General features: G+C 37.2%; 1 protein-coding gene across 6 annotated transcripts in view; it reads left to right on the forward strand.

The window, feature by feature from the left end:
* Positions 1-27328, forward strand: part of Atg7 (Autophagy-related 7) — a 200105-nt gene that overhangs the window by 40490 nt on the left and 132287 nt on the right. For all 6 annotated transcript variants that reach the window (XR_011017572.1, XM_068225281.1, XM_068225280.1 and 3 more), the window contains 3 exons: positions 6381-6602; positions 6684-6828; positions 12682-12840. Coding sequence is in view for 5 of the 6 variants with exons in the window: in XM_068225281.1 (XP_068081382.1) it covers positions 6381-6602; positions 6684-6828; positions 12682-12840 (526 nt within the window). In the remaining variant the exon portion in view is untranslated. The remainder of the gene's footprint in view (positions 1-6380; positions 6603-6683; positions 6829-12681; positions 12841-27328) is intronic.

A 27328-nucleotide genomic window follows, 5' to 3' on the forward strand; every position in this document is an offset into this window, starting at 1 on the left:
TGAGCAAGTAGATCTACTTACCTGACAGGTATTTCATTAATCTGAACTGGCAATAGGCTCGATTCCTTGTAGATGGGAAGATTCATTGTCTCTTGCATCACAAGAATCCTCTCCTAAATTACTTACAAGTTCGTCACACTCCACGTCTAACGCCTGTGGGCGGCTGGAATATCTAATTGAAAAATAAAATCACAGCGACGAGTAATATGATCAAGATTGTGCAATTAATAAACGTCTGACACATTTTAGGTTATCTAAAGCTTACGAACATAACCTGGAATTCCCAACACATAGGTAGGCCTAAAATGAATTCTCGATTATAGCTAATATCTTGTACGGTACAACACTGGGTGACTTTTAACGAAGAATGAAGGAATACTGACTTATGTTTTTGGTGACGTACAATGTGTAGGCTATAATTGGTTTTTCTTATTCCCTTTGTTAATGCTTTCTGCCACCAAGTTCAGTAACAATTCACTCTTTTGGAAAGTTATATTAGGCTTCTTTCTCCGTTTCTGATCAATAGCGGACATAAATTATGCAAATTATTTGCAAACCCTGGATGGAATAAAAAAACTTGTTTACAATTCGATAGTGGCGGCTGCACATAGTCATTTGTTTTCTGTACATCAGTATGGAAAAATGCGGTTCAAACTGAGATTGAAACGAAAACTTAGTTTTGGTAAACCGAGATAATAAATTCTGTGGTGAATACGGAAGTGAGCGTTATCCGAAATAATGACATATCCGAGTTTTGAAAATCTAAGATAACAGCAAAAGTTACCGACGTTTGTGAACACGGGCCTAAAACACTTCTCACACGTGGTTTCTTTTTACTGGACAGTAACCCGACCAATGGTGGATAATTCTTTTCGTGCAATGTAAACACTCAAAATAGACACACCAGCAAAATCTGATGTTAGTTTTGTGATGCAGTAAAACCTCGTTATTTTGAAGTCTTTGTAATACAGAAATCGGACTTCCAATTATGTGATTTCAAATTAACAGCCATCTTGTAATTCAGAAATGCCAACCCTCACCATTTTTTGTGGATTCTGCTTTTCTGCGTACTGCCTGCTACGTGATATTGTGGCTTTCCTTAAAACGCTGAATACAAAAGAATTACGATTTCACTCTATTTTCAAATGTGAAACACACTATAGACACACCGAAGTGAGTGAAAGTGCTGAAAGCTACTCCTGCACGTTCCGGAAGACGCGTTCTATCGTGACGTGGAGATATTTTTAATTTAAATTACTCATAAAATACGGTACTATTTTAAAAAATTTAAAGTCATTTTAGAATTAAAAGTTTTCTGTTTAAATATGACATATGGGGACAGTTTTCATCCATCTATGGTTGCACAAAGCATAACTGTACGCTCGGCATCGAAAACTAGGTGAGCCAGGAGCGTGTTGGCAACGTTGACACAAGTAAAACCCGCACCCCAATTTTGTGCCTCGAATTTTTTTAAAAATATGCGGGATTATTCGCGTAAATACGGTAATACACACTATTAAAGAATGACATGTTGTATTCTACAAGAACATCCTCAGATTCTATCAATTCACTTTAAACGTGCACATAAATGTACAATATTGGTTACGTTGTGTAAACTAGTTACGAATTGGTGATGTTATGAACAAATAATGAATGTCACAATTTACTGTCACTTTAGTAAATTATGGAAACTTTCCTATACTTAGCTGCTGTCATCCGTTACCTTCAGCGACCGTGTTTGTACTGACGCCAGGTATCTTTGGTCTTGTAGCTAAGTAGAGGGTGTGAGGAGAAATTTTGTAGGCCATAAGTCTGTTTTGAGGAGAGGGGAGGGGAAGTAGGTGGGGTGATGGGAATGTGTATACATTGATTCTGTACAGTGGAGAGGGGAGGGGTGTGCTGCTTCATCTTATAATGTATTTTTGTGTGTACGAGAGTAAATGTACATTCATGATTTTAATGAAATAAAAGTGAGGAATTGTATTAAAGAGACGTTATTTTTATTGATAAAATGTCTTGATTGGTGAAAACTCGGTGGAAATTCAGTGAATTTACTATAGATAAGAATATCTTAACCCACATTCCAGATATTTAAGTCAGAGTAGCCTGCTGTGTGATTTTTAAGCGCTAATGCAAAAAGTGTAAAATAATGTTCTGTACGCAATAACTTTTTCCATGCTTAGGTGAGGGAAAGTGGAGGGTGGGGCTTGTGGGCATTAACTCTGTTCATTTGAGGGGGAAGTTGAAGAGGGTTGCTTCTTCATCTTATGTACAGTATTTTCAAATTCCTCCTTGAATAAAGAGATTTATTGTAATATTTGTTCAGAGATGATGATGATGATGATGATGTACCTAGTTGTACTTCCTCTGAAAACTAAAATCACTACCACCACATCTACTCTAGTCCGTTTTATTTATGTTTAGATATACCAATACCATTCTTATTCCATGCACTTAGTTAAAAAAAATAACTGAACAGATCCTAGGAATTTCAAGGTGTGTCCTATTTTTCTGTACCACCACATTTCAGAAGTTTCTAATCTTTTTCTGTAATAATTATTGTACATGTTGCACTTCATTCAGTGCAGTGTTCCACACAGAAGTCAACAAAAATATTTCTAATAAGCATTACTCTGTTTGAAACAAAAGCAGTTTTCTTGAAAGGAACCTTCCTTGTTTATGCTAGTCTGTTTCTTCTGCTATCTTTGGGGCTAATAACCTTAGATGTTAGGCCCCTTTAAACAACAATCATCATCTCTTCTGGTATCTTTAACTGTTCTGCTGCCCAATTAATAATGTTCATCTACTTCTAAGACCTCCTTTCCTGATCTGATATTTCCTGTGTTACCTGACATATGTGCCTTTCATTACCTTTGCTTTGTATTTAGTTATTTTCATTTTGTACTACTCCTCAAGGACTGTTATTTTCATTCAGTAGTTTCTCCAGATCTTATACACACTCGGGTAAAATAACAATATCTACAGAAAATTTCAGTGTTTATTTTCTTTACTGCCTGTTATAAACATTGAGAAGGAGGAGGCAGACTGTAGCCCTGCCTTACTCTCTTCTGGATAGTTACTACTTTTCATAGCCCTTGATTCTTATTGCTGTAGTTAGTTTTTTATATATATTTTAGATACTTCTGTCTCAGAGCTTGATCCCTATCACCTTCAGAATCGCTATAGCTTGTCCAATGAACATTGTCATATTCCTTTTCAAGACCTAAAAATATCATGTGCATAGGCTCTCCCTTCTTAATTTGATCCTCTATGATGAAATGTAGAGTCAGGTACTAAAACTGAACTTGGGATGGTTTTAACTTATGTAGGGTAATTAGACATTCAAGAGTCTGGCTGGGTGGCTGAATGTTCAGAGTAAAGCCCTTCAGTTCACAGGGTCTCAGATTTTACTTCCCAGCCGGATTGTGGATTTTTGTTGTGCCTGGTTAATTGCTCTGACTGGAGACTGGGTGTTTGTGTTTCATCCAACATAACCTCTTCATATACACACAACATACCACAATACCAACCATCACAGAAACACACAATGGAGAACACATCCTTTCACAGAGGTTGGCATCAGGCAGAGCATCAGTCCACATGTGCAAAGCCACCAGAGTGTGGGAAATGTGGCAGAAGAAGTAAGATAATTATTTTGCATTCATATCTAAACTGGCAGAAAAAATATCCAAACACCATGAAATAAGGAATGTAGGATACGGAAAATTTGGCAATATATTTCTCGAGGTAACATATTTAATTGATTAAAGGTACAAGACTACAAGTTAATATTTGCGCGAGAAAAGCCATTGCAAGTGTGCCATACTGGCTGAGATGGATTAGGACTTGTTTCTTATTGCTTAGTTATTTATTACCAAAATGTTAAATCTTATAATGCAGGTTTATTGACAGCTTAATAACTGGTGTAATCACCTGACTGTTGAATGCACACATGCAAACGTGCATGCTTTGTGTCGTACAGGTGCTGAATATCAGCTTGTGGGATGGAGTTCCATGTCTGTTGCACTTGGTCAGTCAAGAAGGGACGGTTAATGCCGGTTGTAGATGAAGCTGGAGTTGTCATCCAATGATGTTCCATACGTGCTCGATTGAGGCCAGATCGGGGGATCGAGCAGGCCAAAGCAACATGTCAACACACTGTAGAGCACGTTGGGTTACAACAGTGGCGTGGGGGCGTACATTGTCCTGTTGGATTACACACGTGGGAATGCTGTTCATGAAAGGTAGCACAAGTCGAATCACCAGGCAAGACGTACAAAGCTGCAGTCAGGGTGCGTGGGATAACCTCGAGAGTGCTCCTGCTGTCATAGGAAATTGCTCTGCAGACCAGAACTCTTGATGTAGGTCCAGTGTGTTGGCACCGCAGTCAGGTGGAATGCAGGCGCTCACCTGGCCGCCTCCTAACCAACATAAAATCAGCTTCATGGTCGGTATCGCACTTTAACAGATTCACAACTAAGTACATTCTTATTTCCACCTTGTCAATACATTAGTTGCTTAAGGCAACTTATTGGTTAAAGGTGGTACATGTTTCATATATTATTAACATCTTCAGCCACATAACGCTGTTTAGATGAAAAATTCGTATATTGACTAGATATCAATGCTTTGAGGGAAAGTGTCCTCCCTCTCAGTGGTGCCTCAGGGATGTCCGGAACCCGGTCTTCTTGTGAGTGAACCTTCTCGTGACCACTGCTGCCAGCATGCATGCACAGTGGAAACATTCCTGCCAAGTCGTTCTGCAATAGCATGGAAGGGAAATCCGCGTTTTCGTAGCCCTATTATACATCATTATTTATAAGTTTCATTTCCGTATTGATTGGATGCACGTATGTGGACAAGAAAGATGTTCCACCTATCAATACTTTATTTATTATAAACAGAATCACATCAGTACTGGTGTCGGCCTCTTATGGCCATCATCAGCTGGTATGTTATAATATTGTAGCCATTAGACATTGGTGTATGTCACAAGATGTTATGATTAGAGTATCCGGATGTCTAATGAGGTTAAAGATAAAATGTGTTGTGATAATGTTTTGTCTGTGACTGATGTGGCAGTGAAATGCTACAGTAAGCTAACACTTATAAAACATAATGAACACATTAAACATATTAAAATACATTAAACATAGTATAAAACACTTGATAAGTTTAAACACACTAAAATGTGAGGTACATATATGTTAAATCACTTGTTAAAATTTGAGATTTCTTGCTCTGTGGAGTTCCTTCTTCAAGCTTCCTTGTGATCTACATTGCATAAAATGATCTTTGAAAATGTTCTATTTGATTAACATATCCACAACACGAATACAGACACTAGAGAGGTCGCTACCAACAACTCCTTTTAACCAAATTTAATAACTCAAGACTTTACAGTCTGCCTCAAAATTCACCAAAAAAATATATCAACAGTTGAACCACAACAGTACCTGAAAATTTTTCAACAAGGGTTTTCACCACGAATAGACATGACATATGTTAATCAAATAGAACATTTTCAAAGAGCATTTTATGCACCGTAGATAAGGAGGTGCAAGAATCACAAAGCTTGAAGAAGGAACTCCACAGAACGAGAACTCTCAAATTTTAACAAGTGTTTTAACAAATATGTACCTTTCATTTTAGTGTTTTTAAACTTATCAAGTGTTTTATACTATGTTTCATGTATTTTAATATGTTTAATGTGTTCATTATGTTTTAGCTTACTGTAACATTTCACTGTCACATCAGTCACAGACAAAACATTATCACAACACATTTTATCTTTAACCCCATTAGACATCCGGATGCTCTAATCAAAACATCTTGTGACATACACCAATGTCTAATGGCTACAATATTGTAATATACCAGCTGATGATGGCCATAAGAGGCTGAAACCAGTACTGTTGTGATTCTGTTTATAATAAATAAAGTATTGATAGGTGGAACATCTTTCTTGTCTATATACGCCCTATTATACAGCCTCGTTCAATCGCAGTGAGCTGTTGATACTGGCCTCTTCGTTGTCGTAAAGGCATTCTTGACCCACTCACAATTACTCCGTCTAATCTCACAGATAACTAACACTCTCACACAGTAGAGCCTGTATTTAAAGCAAACCTGATGTGCGACGTCAAAGGGCCGCTACTAGTGCCAGGAAATTTGAATCATCATCTTTCAGATGTATAAACACGCCTTCCAACATTCGTTAACCTAGCACAACCCCTTCTTGGTGTTGGGATATTTTTTTCTGCCAGTGAATTTCTAGTTTGAAGAAAAATCTGCATCATGTTGGAATTTTTGTGCTTCTTCCCAATTGGTAGCTGATTTGAATTCAACTTAGTATTGTTATTTTCTTATTAATTATGCAGTTCCCACTTGATTGGACTTCATCTACAACTGATCAGCCTACGCCTTGTACTGTCACGTTCTCGTGAGTGGCATACAGACAGCAGTTTATTGATGGAAGTGATTCTTGGATCTGTGTCACTTAATGATTCTTCTTCTCTCAAGTGGATTGGCTGGGAGCGGAATTCAAGTGGAAAATATGGCCCCAGATCTGTTAATCTCAGTTTGTCCATGGATCCAAAGAGGTAAGTGTTGTCATGAACTACATCTAGTTCTCTGTTTACTGATTTTTGCTAGTTTCATTGAATTGTAATATTTTCTGATAGGTTGGCTGAGGCATCAGTAGATCTGAATTTGAAACTGATGAAGTGGCGATTGGTGCCTGACCTCAATTTGGAGATTGTGAGGGACACCAAGTGTCTTTTACTTGGTGCTGGTACACTGGGATGTGCTGTTGCAAGGATCCTTATGGTATGTGCCAGTCCTTAGGTTATTGAATTAGGCTTGAAAATTTTGGTTTAAATGTTCGTTGTAAAGGTAGATATTAATATCTTAGACCTAATGTCCAGATGACTGCACAGTTTCTCAGTTTTCTCTTGAACATTCCCCTGTGGAAGTTAAGTCGCATTTATAAATTTATCAACTTCCTGGTTATTATTTAAACTCATGTCCACATCCTTAATGCCTAATTTAGGTAGTTCCTTAAGAAAAATATTACGAACAATTATTGTTTATTACCAAAAAATTATTTACCCTATTGAAAATATGGTGCCAATGCCATCCTAGGTGGTTTGTTTTGTTTTTGTTTTGTTCGTATTTAATAATGATGAGCATATTATTTGACATACTTTTGAGTCTTGAACAGAATGCAATGTATGGTCAGTCGCAGTCCCACTCATTACAATCTACATCACCCATAATATATTAGTATCTTTATAGCAAAAGGACAGAGAATTTTTGATTTTGTGTAATTTATTGAACATTTGACAACCAATTGTAAATTGGTAGTACATACTAAACCCCTTCCTTCGTCCAGGATAGATGATGTAAAGAAATCCCGATCAGATCTCAGCATTCATTATTTCAATCTTCATAAATATTTTTAACGTGGGATCCTGACAATGCTGATACGCTACATAGATCTGTCATCAGGATTTATGGACGTTTCCATCTGACGTATCATTAAATTGCAAGAAAACAGATTATTCAACAGCTTAAATGTAACTTTACCTTTGTTATAATAGAAAACTTCAAATAACACATCATAAACCCTAATTATTATCATTTATTCAAGAAATAATTATGTAAATAAAAAAATAATTGTGAAAATAAATTTGGAAATTAATTAATATTTGTTCTTCTGGTAAGTAATAATCATCTATGCTCATATTATTTGCATTGATCATGCTATTATCATAATTGAAATGAATTATTGGTTACATTTAATTAAATATTCATAAAGAAAATGATATATTGCATCTTGGCATAGGAAATTATTGATTACATTGATCATAAGGATCATTCTGTACATCAGTTTTTGTTGATTTTGCTTAGGACAAGATTTGTTCGGAAAATATTATTTTGATTTTGTAGCATTTCAAGATAAGCTTCTGGAAAATTATAAGTTTCTCAATCGACAGCACAAATCTGCGTATATTCAGATTAAATTATTGTATTAACCATCATCTTATCTTATATTAATTCATTTTTAAACACAGATCATCATTGGACATATATAACAAGGTAATGAGTTTCTCAAATATGCCAGAATATATCAATAAATGACCTAATGTGAGAGTTATTCTAAGTATCTTGCCTTGGGAAAATCATCTCTGAAGACACTATGTAATATCTACTCTTAAGTATATTTATTATACAATATGGTAATAATTGTCCATGCTAATCTACGTATGCCATCATTATCTTGGGAAAATGTGATTTCAAAGTAGAAGTATCAAGTTAAAATATCCAAGTGAATAACTAATCAATCTTATGAGGATTCCTATTCATGACCTTAATCTACAATAACACTTCGTTTGTATAACCACGTCACCATTAACATAGGATATGGATTCTCGAATAATACATTGTCACTGCATACTGAACATATATGATCGTACTGTGCGTCAATTTTCCTTTCTCTTCAAATAACTCAAATCTCATATTTCGTCGTAGCAATACATATTCCTTCAATACATTCTTCATCCTCATTAAATAACATATTTTCATTAAAACCCATTTTATCTTCAATCTCTTCATATTCTTTCATACATTTCGCCTGTATATCTTATCTGACACTCAAAATAACGTTATTTTCAAATATTCATAGTATCGGATCAATATCTTCTCATATAACATTCACATGTCTTCAGTTTGCCATTATATCCATATCTAACATATATCCTAATTTATTATGGTAACATATAACCTGTACATATCATATGGTATAACATGGCTAATTGGGATTCTTTGCTCTCATTGAAACATTGTCATCACTTTATTACATTCCCTAACTGGGGTTTGTATTATTTCTGAAGAAGACTGAAAATCCACAGCCTGTTTCCAGTCATTCAACCGGGTCGGGAATGGAATGAATGAAGCTCCCATCTAGAGGCGAGGATAGGAATTGTGCTGGCTAAAAATGCCTGTCGCACTCCTCTGGGGCAAAGATTAATGAATGACAGATGAAATGAAATGATATTGGATAGTGTTGCTGGAATGAAATATGACAGGGAAAAACGGAGTACCCGGAGAAAAACCTGTCCCGCCTCCACTTTGTCTAGCACAAATCTCAGATGGAGTGACCGGGATTTGAACCACAGAACCCAGCAGTGAGAGGCTGGCACGCTGCCGCCTGAGCCATGGAGGCTCTTCTGAAGAAGACTACCTATTCCCTTATATCATCGGCACAAGTAAATCACTCGTGAGAATGTAATATCATTTAAGTCATTCTGAAGACACTAAACAAATATCTTTTACTGTGGGCTTTAACTACAAAAGTGCTAACTTGTTATAATTTTTATTAAAGAAACTTATCTTTTTCCGTCGCTTTCCGCAATGATATGTCATTTGGTCATCCTCCGCAGCACTGGATTCTGGTCATTCTGCTTGGCCTTCATCGTGATGTCATTGGGAACCTGGGTTCATCTCTGCCATGTCGGTCAAGCTCGGAATCATCCAGATAATCGACATCAAATCATATTAGCGAGCCATGGTTTCCTTCAAAAGCTTGATTGAAAAGACAAAATACATTGATGAAATCAGCTGTGACATAACGTTTTCAAAGCCTTTTAACATAATTTAACTAGTTGATTCCGGTTAATATTGCAGTTGCATATTTTAATATTTCACACGTATTTGATTGCTCTTTTTATATATTCTTATGTATGCTTATTCATTCGCTGTAAATAACCTTTCTTTCTTAAATTCTTCTTTTGTTTATGGTAATTTTTATGATTTATATAGCTTCTCACTCGTAACACATCCACTCTCTTGGGTTAGCTTTTCGTTTGTGATTTTATACAGTTTTAGTCTTAACAATTTGAATATCTATTTTGTCTTGGTCACTGCCACTGTGATCTTATTCGTTCCGACTTCACGTTACTCTCAACTTCCTTGACATTTTATATAATTTATTCGTTGTGTCTAACTTCATTGCTAGTAAACGTATTCGTTTTAATTTGATTGAGCTTAATTGCTGGAATAGTGGAATGGCACAATACAATGAAGCAAATCCGTGTGTAAGTCACCCATCATTATAAAACAAATTGCATTGTTAGCTAACGAAGTTTCTTTAGACAAGTTAATTTCAGAACTTCCTATGTCAGGAGCTGTTAGTATTGATATTCAACTTTTAAGTAATAACTACACTGGAAAAAGAAAACCAATTGCAAGACCATGACCGTCACTTTATTCACAATTCAACGTAGAGGTAGTATAGCTTGGCGACATTACAATCAGACCAAAACAACCAATAAACGCAAAGTATAGAATATCTTAGTGTCGCATCAAAATGCAGTGTACCCCCCTCCAGGCTTGTATTCTCAGATGTAGACGTTCTACAGGTGATTAATATCATCCTACGGTACAGTGTTCCAAGCCTCTTGCGCCTGTTGTCTCAATTGTGCAAGGTTAGGAGCTTGTCGAACAGACTGAATCACATGTCATTCTATCATGTCCCTAATATGTTCAATGGGGGAGGGGTCTGGGGATTATGCTGGCGAGGGCAATAGTTGGACACCATGAAGAGCATGTTCCTACTGAACCAGTACATCTTCCTGTTGCTGGAATGGTAGTAGACGGGTCAAAAATGTCCTGTATGTAGTGGGGCACTTCAACAAACCCTCCGCGAACACAAAGGTGAACGGTAATTGTAGCTTATTACACCCCACACCATGATACCAGGGGTTGGGCCTTTATGTTGAAGGTTAATATACTCTTGAAGATGACGGTCACCAGGTCAACATTGCACATGTAAGTGGTTAGCATTTGCATGAAGGCAGAACCTGCTTTCATCACTAAACATAAGATTATCCTATTCCATACTTCAGGTGATCCTTCCCAGACACCACTGGAGATGTGCCTGAAGGTGTTATGACAGGAGAGGAAGCCGAGCTAAAGGCACATGTGTTTATAGTCCTGCAGCAAGTAGACATATCCCAGTGGTATGTGTGCACACTCCTGGTGTTGCATTTGCTCTGATCCCTGTTGCGGATGCATTACTGTCTGCCCTGTGGTGCCCTAACAGTACGCTGATTTTGACATGTTTCTACTATATGACTGTTCTAGACCTGGTCCACGAGTATGGACGTGTTCCATTGACCACTGTTGAAAACGTTGCCACTCTACAGGTACATCATTACCAACGTGTGCAGCTGTCCATTGATATATCAATCCCACCTTGTGAAACCCTTAGATGTGATTCCTCTCAAACTATTATAATTACACTACTGGAACATAAAACCTTCTTCGACGCGTAGCTATTCACAATTAAGTATTTATTTTCCACCTAGTCGATACAATGATTGCTTAAGGCAATTTTTAATGGTCAAAAGTGGTACATGTTTCGTATATTATCATCTTCAGCCACATACCACTGTTTAGATGAAAAATATATAAAATTGACAAAGTAATGCTTTAGAGGAAGTTAATTTTAAGGACACTTCCTAATGACTGTACTGCTGAATGATCACTAATGCCATCATTATTTATTTTTTCATCACTATGTAATGGACATCAGCATTGAAGAAACCATGTTTGTTTTTCTCTCCAGTGTATTTATATCACCTTTAACAGCTCATGTACCCCCAATGATGTGTGTACCACAGTCTGGGAGCCACTGATTTGTAGCAGTGTTCCTGAGAAGTTACACTGGAACATACTTGTATTCTATATTTTCTATATGTTAGGTAAAATTTCAGGACAGTAAACTAGTAGGTTTTTTTTTTTTTTTTTTTTTTTTACAGTATTAACTTGTTGGAAAGTTCATAATTTTCTTTATTCTTTCTTTCTTTCTTTCTTTTTTTCTTTCAGTATTATTCTTAAAAGGGAACTATCAGTGACCTCACATGGACACCTACCTTGAAATCTTACTAAAATCTAATTCCCTGTAGCATGTTCACTTATGAAAAATTAGCTGGGAGTTTTAATTGGATGTTCTGAAATCAGAATCCTGAGAAACATTGTAGTATTACTGGATGAGATGTTTTTGGGCAGCCCTGATTACTGGTGAAACACATGCACACATGCTGCGGTCAGACGTGTGCCCCACTACTCATTTGAGTACCTGGAACTGTTCACGGATATCCAACTTCTTCTAACTCACTGCTTTCATGAGACATATTCAAGGTTCGTCTTTGGAATCGTCCAGTTAAAATTCTGCTAATTTTCAGTGAGTCAGCTTCCTATAGGACCTAGAAGATTGTAGCAAAATTTCAAGGTAGATTTTGGTTATGAGCTCCTTGATAGTTTTGCTGTTGGTATTATGAAATTCCAAATCCCCTTATTTTGAGCAGTTACAGTTATGAATTAGAGAACATATACAAATTTCTTAATCTATTTAGTTTTTTACCCAAGTTCATTAGTACTCTTAAAACCACCAACATTACCCATATTCCCACTAGAAGTCTTGGCAATTTATGTATATGGTAGATTTTATATGTCTTTACCTGATGGTTGGCTAAGTGGGAGATGTATCCATTTGCTGAACATCTTGCTGTAGATATTAAAGTGCTATAAATATGAACAGTTTATGAACCACTAGCCTATAAACATGGCTTATCTAAAAATGTCTTGTACAAGTATGTTTCATCAATTTGTGTCCAGGGTTGGGGTGTTCGCAACATTACTTTGGTGGACAGTGGGCGAGTGTCTTATTCGAACCCTGTTCGTCAAAGCCTCTTCACGTATGAAGACTGTCTTAATGGTGGCAAATCCAAGGCTGTAGCAGCTGCAAATGGATTAGTCAGGATTTTTCCAGGTGTGGTAGGTACTACATTGTAACTAAAACATGATTATAATAAGGAAAACATCAGAATAGTTTTTACTTTGCAGATCATTCAGTTTGAGGTTCAAATACTTGATTTTATAAATGATGTAATTCATAGTATCTGTCTTCTTCCTCCTGCCTTTTCACTGATTATCATAAAATAACCTGAGGTAAGGACTACTCTCCTTAACTTCACTATTTCTTCAAAATATTAAAATTGTAAATAGGTATCCTTTGTTGTTGTATTCTGCACGTATTCCAAGGTGATTTTATCCAGCTAGCATTTATAGCATGGACCCTTAATTGTCTGAGGAATTACTTTTTATAAACTTTGATTGGTGTTATGAATACCGAATCCTCTTCATTAACAGACACATAAAGACTGAAACCTGAAAGGTATTACACAGTATAATAACAACAGCTGCATATACAGTATACATCTTCATTATGGACTGTTATTTCTTTCGATGTTCGCTCTGCAAGCCTCTGTGAATTAACTGAGCATCTTCACATTTCTCTATTTGTAACTAGCTCTGTGGCCTCATTTAATTCTGCAGCTCTTATCATCATCATCATCATCATCATCATCATCATCATCGTCATCGCTTTTGTCTTCCTCTACTTCTCTTACCCTCCATGGCTGAGTCCATTATTATCCTGGTTCTTCTCCATTCCCCTCACATGAGCCACCACCAAAGCTGGTTTATGCTTCCAGCTTCATCCATCGAGTTTATTCCCAACTAAACCGAGTAAGTAGCTGTGTGGTTTGTGTCACGTAGCTATCAGGTTGCATTTGGGAAATAGTGGCTTTGAACCACACTGCCGACAGCCCTGAAGATGGTTTTCTGTGGTTTCCCATTTTCACACTAGGCAAATCCTGAGGCTGTACCTTAATTAAGGCTATGGTCGCTTCTTTCCAACTCCTAGGCCTTTCCTATCCCATCGTCTGATATAGATGTTGATTCCCATAGGGAACCTGAAATATTTTTTTCCCAAATGAGTACATTTATAATAGCCATATAAATGGTCCATTATTGGACATTATTAATTTTCCAGCTAACTCATTCCTGGTTGCCAGCGTTTCGCCCCTGTATGCTAAGTTTGCAGTTTGGGGCGAAACGCTGGCAACCAGGAATGAGTTAGCTGGAAAATTTATGATGCCCAATAATGGACCATTTTTATTGGTATTATCACATCGTCGCCATAATACCAATCTGTGCTGGTGCATTGTAAAGAAAATTGTATTCCCAACTAAGTCTTTAACCCCTTATTCCAAATACCTTCGTGCTTTTGTTCTCGCCTGTTGGTACCAGTAATCATTCTTGCCACTTTCATGTCTATGACTTAAAAACTTAATGAATGAGATATTCTGAGTCCATCCAGCTGTCAGTCTGAAAAAAGACCTATGTATAGATAGTTTTGTCCAGGAGCTGACTTCTTTCATACAGAATGCTGTAGATTGCAGCTGTGAGCTCACTGCATTAACTTTGCAGCACCATATATCAATTTCGCTTACTATACTACCATCCTGGGAGAATATACATCCTAAATACTTGAAATGATATACTTGTTCGAGTTGTGTATTCCCAACCTGGGTTTCTTCCCTCCTGATTTCACCTTAGCCTTGGAAATGCTGTTTTTCATGTCATAGTCAGTGCACCATTTTTTTTTAATGTTCCAAGATATTAGATTGCAGGCTTTCAGCACAGTCTGCTATTAAGATTTAAGTTATCGGCATAGTCCAGACTGCTTACTACGTTTTCACCTTACGGAATCCCTCCTGCCATTTTATACCTTTAAGCAAATGATCCATGTATATTTTAATCAAGAAAGGTGAAAGTTTACAGCCTTGTCTAATCCCTGTAAGTTCCTTGAACAGAGAACGTACTGTACCATCAATACTCACTGCAGCCCAGTTGTCAACATGAATGCCTTATTTGCCTGTAATAACTTACAACTAATCCCATAATCCCTCAGTACAGGTAACATCTTTTCCCTTGGTTCTCTGTTACATGCCTTCTCCTGATCTTCTACAAAACATAAATGCCTATTCCTGTCATAGCATTTTTCAGTTATACTTGACACATGCTTGAAAATCTGGTCCTGACACCCATTCTCTGGTGAGAAACAAAGCTGGTTTTCATTCAACTTGCTCTTTAGCACTGCTTACACCCTCCTTTCTAAAATGTCTGAGTATATCTTGCCCGGTATACTGATCAGTGAAATTCCTCTGCTGCAGTCCTTCCTGTTCCCTTGGTTATGGATATGTGCAGTTAGGCCTACCCTATGAAGCCATTTCATCCCTGCCTTCCCTGTATTTCACCATCTCAGGTCTAATTTTGTCTATTTCTACTACCATACCTTATGACTTTTATGTTAAGGAAAAGTCATGTTTCTTTCCTGAGATCATTTTACCTGGAATCTGAAAAATAACTGGAATATGGATCCCTGCCCCATTTAAAGCAGTTTTATCTTGCATATAAATGCATGCTTTGACCATTTTTATTACTTTGGTCATATTTTGATCATTTGAGTGATACAAGGCCATTATTGATTATATTTTGACCATTTTTTTTTTTAAATTGAGGCATAGTTTTTAATGGGGTATATGTTATCTGCGTCGTGTTTCAAACACAGGATTTCAAAATATTGTAATAGATGTGTTTTTCTTTCTTTTCCCGAAACAGATAGGTAGTAGGTTTAGAAGACATGGTTCTCAAAAGAAGAGTTGCTGTACGAACATATGCCAACACAGTACTAAAAAGAATGCTAATATTTTGCTTTTTTTAATTACAAAAAACAGAGTGAGAACTGCACTTGGGCCTGTGGTTTCTGAATTAATTAATTAATTAATTAATGTATAAAGTTTTAACTTACCTACTGTAGCTCTGTTAGTTTGCATGATTAAATGTGACATGTATTATCGCTTATCACTTTTTTGCAATTTTAACACGTTGCGTGCCAAGCCGATTGTAGCACACTATTCCACTGGTGCCAGGCATGAATTTCAATAGCATTCCGCTGGTGCCACAGCAATTATACGTCTTGTAGGCTGTTTATATAATCTTGGGATATATTAATATGATGTACTAAGTAAACTTTCTCATCATACCAAGGTCATGTGTGACGCCATATGGTGTCACATAATTTTTTGATGTTTTATATAGAATGTAAAACACAAATTTCAGTTATGTCAAATTTATGTGATAACTCAAACTAACACAATATTTACGAAAACCTACCGAAATGCAAAACAAGTCCTTATATTACATTACAGATTGTTATCCTCTGTGGGTGGGGGACGCAGATGATGAAGAATACACTCCCGGTATACCCTGCCTGTCGTAAGAGGCAACTGAAAAGTGGCGACCTAGGCGCGGGCACGGATTGTGGTTTGGTACCATCTGTTGGACCACCTGTGGATGGCAAGGGTTGAATAAATCCACAGGTAATTCCTGCCTGTCGTAGAAGGCAACTAAAAGGGTCATGTGGCCATGGGTCTGCTCTTTATTCTTTTTGAGGGTTAGTTGTAGACCGATTCATAATTCTTGATGTGCGTGCTTCTGTGTCTGAAGAAGTATTAATCTGAAGATTTAGATGCTCCTGGCTTGTAAATGGAATAACTTTCTGTATCCCTACACAAGAACCTCAGTCATCATTGTTCACATGATTGTGTACACCATTTGCACCAGCATCGTCCCCACCTATCAGTATCGCCACTGTCTTCCACATCACTTACTAGTGTTATATTCACTGTCATCAACACTTACATCTTTCTCTCCATCAGAATCCATAAGTAATTCACAAACATCCAATTCACTAATTCTCTTCTTGGCAAGTCACCATTTCTACCAAGAATATCTTCCATTTCTTCATATTTTTGCACAGCTATACAAATCGAATGATAATTCGCACGTAAATGAGGAAAGAAAACAATGCCTAGTGCGCTTTCACTTGTAAGAATGATCACGGGCCAGTCAGTAGTTTTTGAAGAATACTGTGGCGCCATATGGTGGCATATAGTAGCAATACATAGCCGGAATAGTCCCTGTAGTTTGTTTGCACTTCACGTAGTACCAGTTTTACGCGCATAGATGTCGCAGCTGATTTTCTGCTGCGCATCGTCCAAAACCCTGCTGTGCCGCCATATGGTGTCACACCAACTCTGATTTCAAGACCTGTGTGCCGCCATATGGCGTCACGCCATCTCAAATTTGAAGACCAGCGTGACACCATATGGCGTCACATAGCACACAACGTGTTAATGTTAGTAATACTCTGATACTTCTATCCCTAAAATGCTTAAGTCATACTTCACTTTTTTTTTTTTTTTTTTTTTTTTTTTTTTTTTTTTTTTTTTTTTTTAAAGTCATGTTTATTTAGTTTGTAGAATATATTTGCTTGCATATTTTGTACTTGTTTAGGTCATAAACTTCCTAACTCTACTTATGACAATAGTTTATTAATCATTCTTTCCACTTCTCAAGCATAATTTCACTGCTATCAAGTATAAAGTAAATTGTCCGAGGCTTCAGCAGAAAGATTTCCTGTTACGTTGAGAAGATTTTCAAAATATTCCTTCCATCTGTCTTGTAATGCCCTGTGATCATACAAGAAGTTCGTATGATTCATCCAAAATGCTATTCATTCCCCCTCCATTTTCAAGATTCTTTATTACAGCCTTGAAAGGCTTCCCTGTTACTTGATGAAGCCGTTGCAGATTATTACCAAAATATTCCCATGATTTCTTCGTTAGCTCTATAATGATTTTTGTGTGTGTTATTTCCATATCTAATCACTGGCAAAAATAAATAGGCCACCTTTATATTCTCAATTTCCCTTTTTATTGTATGATGTAACTACCAGCAAACTTTCTGTAAATGATAAAAATGTTTCTGATATAATAAACTCTCCTTAATTTTGTTTTTTCTTATATTTTCAGTGTCAAATAATGAGTGTCATTAAGACATGTAAAAAAAAATCTGCAATTGGTATCAGTTCTCCAGAGGTGCCAACCTTTGAAGTGGATTATTAGTAATCCAACAATTAACTCACAGCCCCTGCAGAAAAACAATTCAATCAAATTCAAAGCATTCTCATCCCCTTTTGATAATGTCATTCCATTTGCCCTTCCCGACAGCACTCTATTGTAAAGTATATCATGTTACACAATACAGTTTGCTATTTGCCTGTTAGTTCTGTGATAAAATGTTCTTTGTGGCTTGTTTTGCACCCAGCAGCAGTGTAGGTTTCCTTGAAGCATATTTCCCCTCTGTGATGACATCTTCTGAACCATAAGCGATTCCAGTGTAGAGGAGCTTAATATAGGCCTAACACCACTGAAAACTCTTTCTGTGTGAAAATTACTATATAGTACCTTTAATACTGCAAATATAACATTACTTAAGGTTGTATACTTCATTTGTCTGGTTTCATTTTTAAGCTTTGCAGTTTTGCCCCAGTTTACATCAATTTTAAGTCCATGTACAATATACTCTGGGCAAATATCATACTGGTATTCTTATTACCAGAGAACGGATGTATATATCATTAATATATGCTCATATATATTATTTTTATTGAAATATGGAGTTATATATGGACCTAAAATGACAATCATTTCCATTTAATATTAAAGTTCAATGAAGCTAAACATAGTGTAGGCCTACATGAAACATGATGTGCACTTCCCATTTTAATATGAACTTCGAAGAACACACAAACTTTTATTGTCTGTTATCAAAACTTTGATTACGAAATGTTATTTTAATTGGTGGAAAGTGAATCTTCTTTTTTCTCTTGAGTACAGGTTTACAGTATATTGACTGAAACTGCGTTCAACAGAAGAGGTAATGGGACCATATTTGAACTTCACAATGTCTGCTGAGGTTAACTCCAAGGTTATCATCACTCTTAAGTTGCATGAAATGAACATCGTAAAGCCCATATTGTCGAGAGTATATTCCTGTAAGATTCTCAATCAAAGACTCCACCTTCACAATACTGATATTACGTTTTTAATCAAGTCAACATTAATAATTATCGGAACATGTTTCGTCCATAACTGTTGACATGTTCAGCTGAATGTTTACAAGATAAAGTAAAAATAAGATAGTCGTGGAAAACATAGTAAGAATTAAAATATGATTCGGAATGCTTAATGCGTCAATGTAAAATATACGATAGGTTTAAAGAAATGTCATGGGAAATATTAAAATAATCAGTCCATGTTAATGGCACGGCCTATTAAGCTGAAAATGCTGGTATAAGCGTCAGTAGCACACAAAAGTTCCGTTGGAAGTCTACCTATTGGACAAACTTCATGTATCAAACATAATAGACCAGTATGACTTGTTTCGTTTAGTCTTGCTGCAGGGTAATGAACAGTCAGAATTTTTGATTTGAATGCACTAAAAGGTTGTGCCAAGAGTTGAAGAGGTGGTCCTAAAATGGAAATGAAGATCTATAAGCAAAGTTGAAAATAGGCCAGGGTTGAAGAGACTTAACTAAAGAATTAGAGGCCCGTCTGACTACCTACGTCTTCACTTGTCACCTGTGGCACAGCTCGACTCGTCTTGACTGAATGTTGCATGTGGAGGTCGCGTGTGATGAAAGTAAGCTTGAAGGGAAGGAGTGAGGGGTTAAACCTAGTAGGTGAAGAGCAGGTTTGTGTTGACTTGTTTTGAGACTTATGCTTATGAGGAATTTATTTATTTCCTCAGTAAGCATGTTCACAACCTTTTAAACTTAATTTAAGTTGTAAATTGGGTTGCATTTCTGATCTATATTGATTAAAATGTTCTCTTAAGGTATTAAGTAGGTTACATTTGTTGCTGAAACGAAGAATCTGTAGATATTGTTGTATGGAAATGGAGTGGTCAGAATCTGTTATGTGAGAACTCATAGCAGAAATTTTATTTTATCTTGAGGCATGAATGTGTTCTTTATATCGAACAAAGTTGTGTCCAGTTTGACCCGCATAACTAGCTGGATGTTGACTACAGTTTAGATCATACGCACCTGATTTGTGAAGCAGCCCTGCAGTCACGCCGAGAAAAATCTGTTCAGCCCCATTTATGTACGGCGGAGGCAGATTTTCCTACATCACAGTGAATTCTATTCAGCTTTACCAACCTTGATAGCTGCAGTCGCTTAAATGTGGCCAGTATCCAGTATTAGGAGATAGTGGGTTCGAAACCCACTGTCAACGGCCCTGAAGATGGTTTTCCGTGGTTTCCCATTTTCACACCAGGCAAATGCTGGGGCTGTACCTTAATTAAGGTCGCGACTGCTACCTTCTCGTCCGTAGCCCTTTCCTGTCCCATCGTCGCATAAGTCGTGTGTCGGTATGACATAAAGCAACTTGTAAAAATCTGTTTAGCGTAGTCTAGGTAGGGTAAGGTGGTTTGATTGTAGAGTTTTTGATGTTTAGTATGCTGCTGGGAGGTGACCTTGTCTACTCTTCTCTCCAGGCTTTGTTGATTCTGAAGTCACTGGATGTTGGTACCTTGATTGTTTTCCAGACAGATCTGTGAGACTTTAATCTTGAAGAAAGCTTTTCTTGTCTTGATGACTGGAGAGATCCCTGTTGTTAAATACTCTGGACCATAAATGAACATGGGCTTGTTGCCTTCTATAGAGAGGTGGTTCAATATTGCTCAGTATTGGTAATCACTGGGCTGGAGTTGGCAGGAGTACACTGGATGCACTTTGCATTATTTGGTTATGTTCATCTGAGCTCTTCAGCCCTGCTCCTGCTTAAAACTCAGCTGTAGTACACTAAGGCTAAAGGTGTTGTTCTTAATGTAATAGCATCAGCTTCCCTCAATGTTCCATTAAAACAAAGGATAAATCCAAATCTAAGAGCTACAGGCTGATAGCACTACTTTGCGTCACCTAGAAAGACTAATACCCGACACAATTGCTCCAACTTTGAACCATCGTACCCCTGTTGCACAGGCTGGATTCCATCCCAAATGAGATTGTAGTGACCAGATTCTTGAATTTACATCTTATCTAGAAGATGTATTCCAGTCTGTAAAGAAGAATGTCCCTTGTTTTCCTTGCCCTATCTGCAGCCTATGATACGGTATAAAGGGAGAGACTTCTTCTCAAACTACCATATTTCCTCGTGTATTCTACTCCCTGTATGTTCCTTTATAACCACAAAGGGTAAGGCTGTGGAAGTAAGGAGAAATTGAAGGAACTTACCAGAAAATTGAATCTAGCAAAGAAGGCAGCTAAGGATAACATGATGGCAAGCATAATTGGCAGTCATACAAATTTTAGAGAAAAAGGAAGGGTATGTATAGGTATTTTAAGGCAGAAACATGTTCCAAGGAGGACATTCCAGGAATAATTAATGAACAAGGGGAGTGTCTATGTGAGGATCTTCAAAAGGCAGAAGTATTCAGTCAGCAGTATGTAAAGATAGTTGCTTACAAGGATAATGTCCAGATAGAGGAGGAGACTAAGGCCAAAGAAGTATTAAAGTTTACATATGATAACGACATTTACAATAAGATACAAAAGTTGAAAACTAGAAAAGCAGCTGGATTTGATCAGATTTCTGGTGATATACTAAAGACAATGGGTTGGGATATAGTACCATATCTGAAGTACTTATTTGATTGTTTGGTCGGAGGAGCTATACCAGATGAATGGAGAGTTGCTATAGTAAGCCCTGTGTATAAAGGAAAGGGTGATAGACATAAAGCTGAAAATTACAGGCCAATAAGTTTGACGTGCATTGTATGTAAGCTTTGGGAAGGCATTCTTTCTGATTATATTAGACATGTCTGTGAAATTAATAACTGGTTTGATAGAAGGCAATTTGGTTTTAGGAAAGGTTATTCCACTGAAGCTCAACTTGTAGGATTCCAGCAAGATATAGCAGATATCTTGGATTCTGGAGGTCAAATGGACTGTATCGCGATTGACCTGTCTAAAGCATTTGATAGGGTGGATCATGTGAGACTACTGGCAAAAATGAGTGCAATTGGACTAGACAAAAGAGTGACTGAATGGGTTGCTATATTTCTAGAAGCCGGGCTGAGTGGCTCAGACGGTTAAGGCGCTGGCCTTCTAACCCCAACTTGGCAGGTTCGATCCTGGCTCAGTCCGGTGGTATTTGAAGGTGCTCAAATACGACAGCCCCGTGTCGGTAGATTTACTGGCACGTAAAAGAACTCCTGCGGGACTAAATTCCGGCACCTCGGCGTCTCCGAAGACCTTAAAAAGTAGTTAGTGGGACGTTAAACAAATAACATTATTATTATTATTATTATTATTATTATTATTATTATTATTATTATTATTATTATTATTATTATTATATTTCTAGAAAATAAATCTCAGAGAATTGGAGTAGCTGAAGCTTTATCTGACCCTGTAATAATTAAGAGGGGAGTTCCTCAAGGCAGTATTATTGGACCTTTATGTTTTCTTATATATATAAATGATATGAGTAAAGGAGTAGAATCGGAGGTAAGGCTTTTTGCGGATGATGTTATTCTCTATAGAGTGATAAATAAGTTACAAGATTGTGAGCAACTGCAGCGTGACCTCAAAAATGTTGTGAGATGGACAGCAGGCAATGGTATGTTGATAAACGGGGTTAAAAGTCAGGTTGTGAGTTTCACAAATAGGAAAAGTCCTCTCAGTTTTAATTACTGCGTTGATAGGGTGAAATTTCCTTTTGGGGATCATTGTAAGTATCTAGGTGTTAATCTAAGGAAAGATCTTAATTGGGGTAATCACATAAATGGGATTGTAAATAAAGGGTACAGATCTCTACACATGGTTATGAGGGTGTTTAGGGGTTGTAGTAAGGATGTAGAGGAGAGGGCATATAAGTCTCTGGTAAGACCCCAACTAGAGTATGGTTCCAGTGTATGGGACCCTCACCAGCATTACCTGATTCAAGAACTGGAAAAAATCCAAAGAAAAGCAGCTCGATTTGTTCTGGGTGATTTCCGACAAAAGAGTAGCAAACAAAAATGTTGCAAAGTTTGGGTTGGGAAGAATTGAGAGAAAGAAGAGCTGCTCGACTAAGTGGTATGTTCTGAGCTGTCAGCGGAGAGTTGGCGTGGATTGATATTAGTAGACGAATAAGTTTGAGTGGTGTTTGTAAAAGTAGGAAAGATCACAATATGAAGATAAAGTTGGAATTCAAGAGGACAAACTGGGGCAAATATTCATTTATAGGAAGGAGAGTTAGGGATTGGAATAACTTACCAAGGGAGACGTTCAATAAGATTCCAATTTCTTTGAAATAATTTAGGAAAAGGCTAGGAAAACAGCAGATAGAGAATCTGCCACCTGGGTGACTGCCCTAAATGCAGATCAGGATTGATTGATTGATTGATTGATTGATTGATTGATTGATTGCCTCCAATTTCTTTCAGTGAACATATGACTTTTGGTTATAAAGAACTGTAAATTGTACATGTGTGTGTTCTACACTATTCTTAAAAAATAATGTTATTATTTTTATGTCCCACTAACTACTTTTGATGGTTTTTGGAGTTGCTAAGGTGCCAGAATTTGGTTGCAAAAGTCCATTTACGCTACACTAAATCTACCGACACTATTCTTTAACCAGTTTATTATTGTATTCTGTGTCTTACTGGCTACCTTCGTTGGTAAGCAGTATTTCAGCATTAAAAAATTAAAGATAACAATAAATGGTGAACACTATTTTTAGGCCTGCATATACTGTAAATATAATCATTTGGCTTTATTTATTCCTATATCACGCTATTCATTTCATCTCATTAACTCCTCCGGTAAGGTTGGCGTCGGGAAGGGCATCCAGTTGCAAAAACTCGCTACAAAGATTCATCTCGTTTCATACCCGACGCCTCAGAGGTGTAAGGGTTGGTTGGTCACACAGTTTTATTTATCGTGTTGTGCAATATTAGTACAAAAGAACAAGAAAGAACTTATTGCCAGACATTTCTCTGTCAGTTGAGCAGTAGGCCCACCACACAGTAAAACTAATCATTACTTTCATTTGAATTATCATCGCCTATTCCGCCAACTTCCCTGTTACCGGCATTTTATTTTCATAATGTTTAATTTCTTATGTTCGTTGTCTCCACGTTTTTATTAACGCATAGTAGGACTATGATTTATTAGTTACGTTGATGAGTAAAACAATTGTTATGATTGGATTGCTTCTTTCACATTTTAAACCTACTTCTCCAAAGTGACTTGACTTACGAGATGATAAACACACTGTTACATACATACATACATACTGGGACCTTTCCCATTAACCCCCATAGCTCATGGGACCACGCGCCACAGAAATTAAACAGTCAAGGGACCTTTTCTGTCTAGTGACAATTGCCGCCTCATTTGGATTAAATGACTAATCCGAACACATGAGATGACAAATGCCCTTATGACATAGTGAGGTCAACCGCTACCCTTCCTTTCCGAGATATGAGCACGAGCCTCTCATGGCCACGGTGCATCCGCGGTTACAAATTACAACCAACTTAAATCTAACAGGCATAAAATGAATGGAAGAGATAAGGATGCGATCATCGGCAAAGATAAGCAAAAATAAATTTTTTGTAGGTTTAATTCACTCTCGTTGCAACACATAATTAACACTTTAGAACCTTAATGATTAAATTCATTAATTTATATAAATATATTTGACACTCAATAAAGCAACCGAAAACCAATTCCACGCCGTCATTTAAGTAAACTTTCAGTCCACACCTTCACAAGTGTGTGTACGTCGACTATTGAAATCACGGTGTCGAATTTCACTGAATGACAAAACAATCCCAACATATTTTAATTAAGCACTTGAGTGTTCCTTTATTCAATTCAAACAATTTGAAGAAGGTTGAATTACCTTTCTAAAACTTTAACTTTGTAAAACTGGTTTTGTTGTTGGTCTAACCTACATTTCATTTCAGCTGTTGAATACAACAAAAAATTTTTTGACTATTTACAGTGATAAGTTACGACCTTGCGAATGCAAAATATTCCCCCAGAAAACTCCCAATTTACATATTCAAAACACTGATTTACTCTGAGATTAGTATTAGAGTGGCCACCTAATTTAAATATAACAGGATAAATTATATGAAAACTATAAAATAAGAAAAGCAATAAACAAATTTCACATAATCACAACATAATCCCAGAAATAATAAAAGTAAACCAAACTCTGGTGAATACGGATCACCACATTGATGACCAACCATCACAAGGGTCTGAACCCCTTCATTTGAACAAAACTAACAATGGATTCTCATGAAATCTAGCTTTAAATAAACAATAATTATCTTAAACATCATATTCAAACACTTCTATCACCTGGAAGAGAAAAAAAAGCATAACACAAATACAGTGAAACCTCAGAATGCGAGTAACTTGGTCTACGAGTGTTTTGCAAGACGAGCAACCATTTTAAATAAATTGTAACTTGATAAGCAAGTGAGGTTCCGCAATACGAGCGTCACGTGTGCCTACGTTTTCCCCTCCCCTGTTCGTTTGTTGAATGGATGAATAAATCTTTGGTCCTGTCATGAAGAAATAATTTTCAGAAAATAATCTGCCGCTGAAAGTCTTGCTGGTTATGGACAATGCTCCTGCTCATCCTCCAGGCCTTGAGGACGTCTTACTGGAGGAATTCAAGTTCGTTAAGGTTAAGTTGTTTCCTCCCAACACTACCCACTACTCCAGCCTATGGATCAGGAAGTCATTTCGAACTTCAAGAAGCTATACACCAAAGTACTATTTCAGTGATGCTTCGAAGTGACCGAAGGAACAAACCTTACCCTCCGAGAGTTTGGGAGAAATCATTTCCCCATCGTGAACAGCCTGAAGATCATCGATAAAGCCTGAGATGGAGTCACCAAGAGAACTCTCACTTCCGCTTGGGGAAAGCTGTGGCCTGACTGTGTTCTTGGAAGTGACTTCTAGGCGATTGTTGTTGATAATGAGCCGCCGATTCTCGATGACATTGTGTCCTTAGGGAGGACTATAGGGCTGGAGGTGAATGACGTGGACATTCAAGAGCTGGTGGAAGAACATAGCCAGAAACTGGCCACCAGCGAACTGATGGACCTGCATCGCGGACAACAGAAGGGGGTTATGGAGATCTCATCCGGGGAAGAGGAGGAGCAAAAGTCAGTGGAATCTCTCACGTCAACTGAGATTCGGGAGAAGTGAAAAATGTGGGAAACGGTGCAAAATTTTGTAGTAAATCACCACCCGAATAAGGCTGTAGCAGTGCGAGCGATGAATCAGTTCAATGACAATGCAATGCCACATTTTCGTGAATCCTAAAAAAGCGGCAAAGGCAGCAGTCATTGGACAGGTTCCTCGTTAAAGTTGCATGAAAAGAAAACAATTTCAGTGTGCCAGAGGATAGCAGTGATTCCGTTAGTGAAATTCGTGCTACACAGTAACTCTTCTCATGTTATCTCTCGTCTCCCTCACACCAACAATGATTCTATTGTAAGGAAAAGTTCACTTTAATTTGTTTTGTTTTATGTTTTATTTTGTTTCAGAAATGGTATGTGAATAAATATTTTGTGTTGTGGACGAATCATCCACCTTTCAATTGTTTCTTATGCGAAAACTTGCTTTGATATACGAGCGCTTTGGATTACAAGCATGTTAAATACAAAGTATGTTACAAGTGTTTATTTATATATCCACCTATTTCTAAAAAGATCTCTTTGTATTGAATAGGTGGATATATAAATAAACACTTGTAACATACTTTGTATTTACGTACATTTCAATACGGACCTAACATGAGAATTATAACATGTAATACAAGCACGTTGTCGAAACGAATTATGCTCGCAATCCAAGGTTCCACTGTAATTTCTGCTTTTTTTATATATATATATTTATTTTTTTTATATACGTTGCTGTGTGACTAACGATCGTCATTGTGCCCACAAGGTTCGAAGTGGTGACCACGGTTCCAAAGATGAACGGAGTGTCTGAGAACCCTCCTTTTCTTCCACAGTCAGTGTAGAGATCTCGGCTCGCCTGCTTCTTTTTAAAATGCTGCAACCCCTCGCCCGGACTGCCATAAATCTATTTGGACAGCGTTCACAATACAGCACGAGAACCTATTTAAAACAAACTTCTCCACAAATAAAAACATTCTCATTGCATTATTAGCGGGTCATTATTTCAACGCAATAATACTGATGCACTTATTAATATGCTAACATCAGCTCGGGCGTTCCTCATATCCTATGAATATTTCTCAATATCATGCCGCTATATCATTTCAATATATTTCAACCTCACAGAAGGCCAGAGTTCAGAGACAGTTCCATACATCACATAACATGGTTTCCCCTTCTCACAGGCAAACATTTACCATTACCTCAAACAGAGATATAAGAATGTAGGTATTTTAAAATGAAGTTAATGTACTTTCAGTAAATCGGCACTTAATATCAAACCAAATAAATTAACTTAATTCTTCTTCTT

The sequence above is a fragment of the Anabrus simplex genome, chromosome 1 (genome assembly GCF_040414725.1).
Source record: "Anabrus simplex isolate iqAnaSimp1 chromosome 1, ASM4041472v1, whole genome shotgun sequence".
Taxonomy (NCBI): Eukaryota; Metazoa; Arthropoda; class Insecta; order Orthoptera; family Tettigoniidae; genus Anabrus; species Anabrus simplex.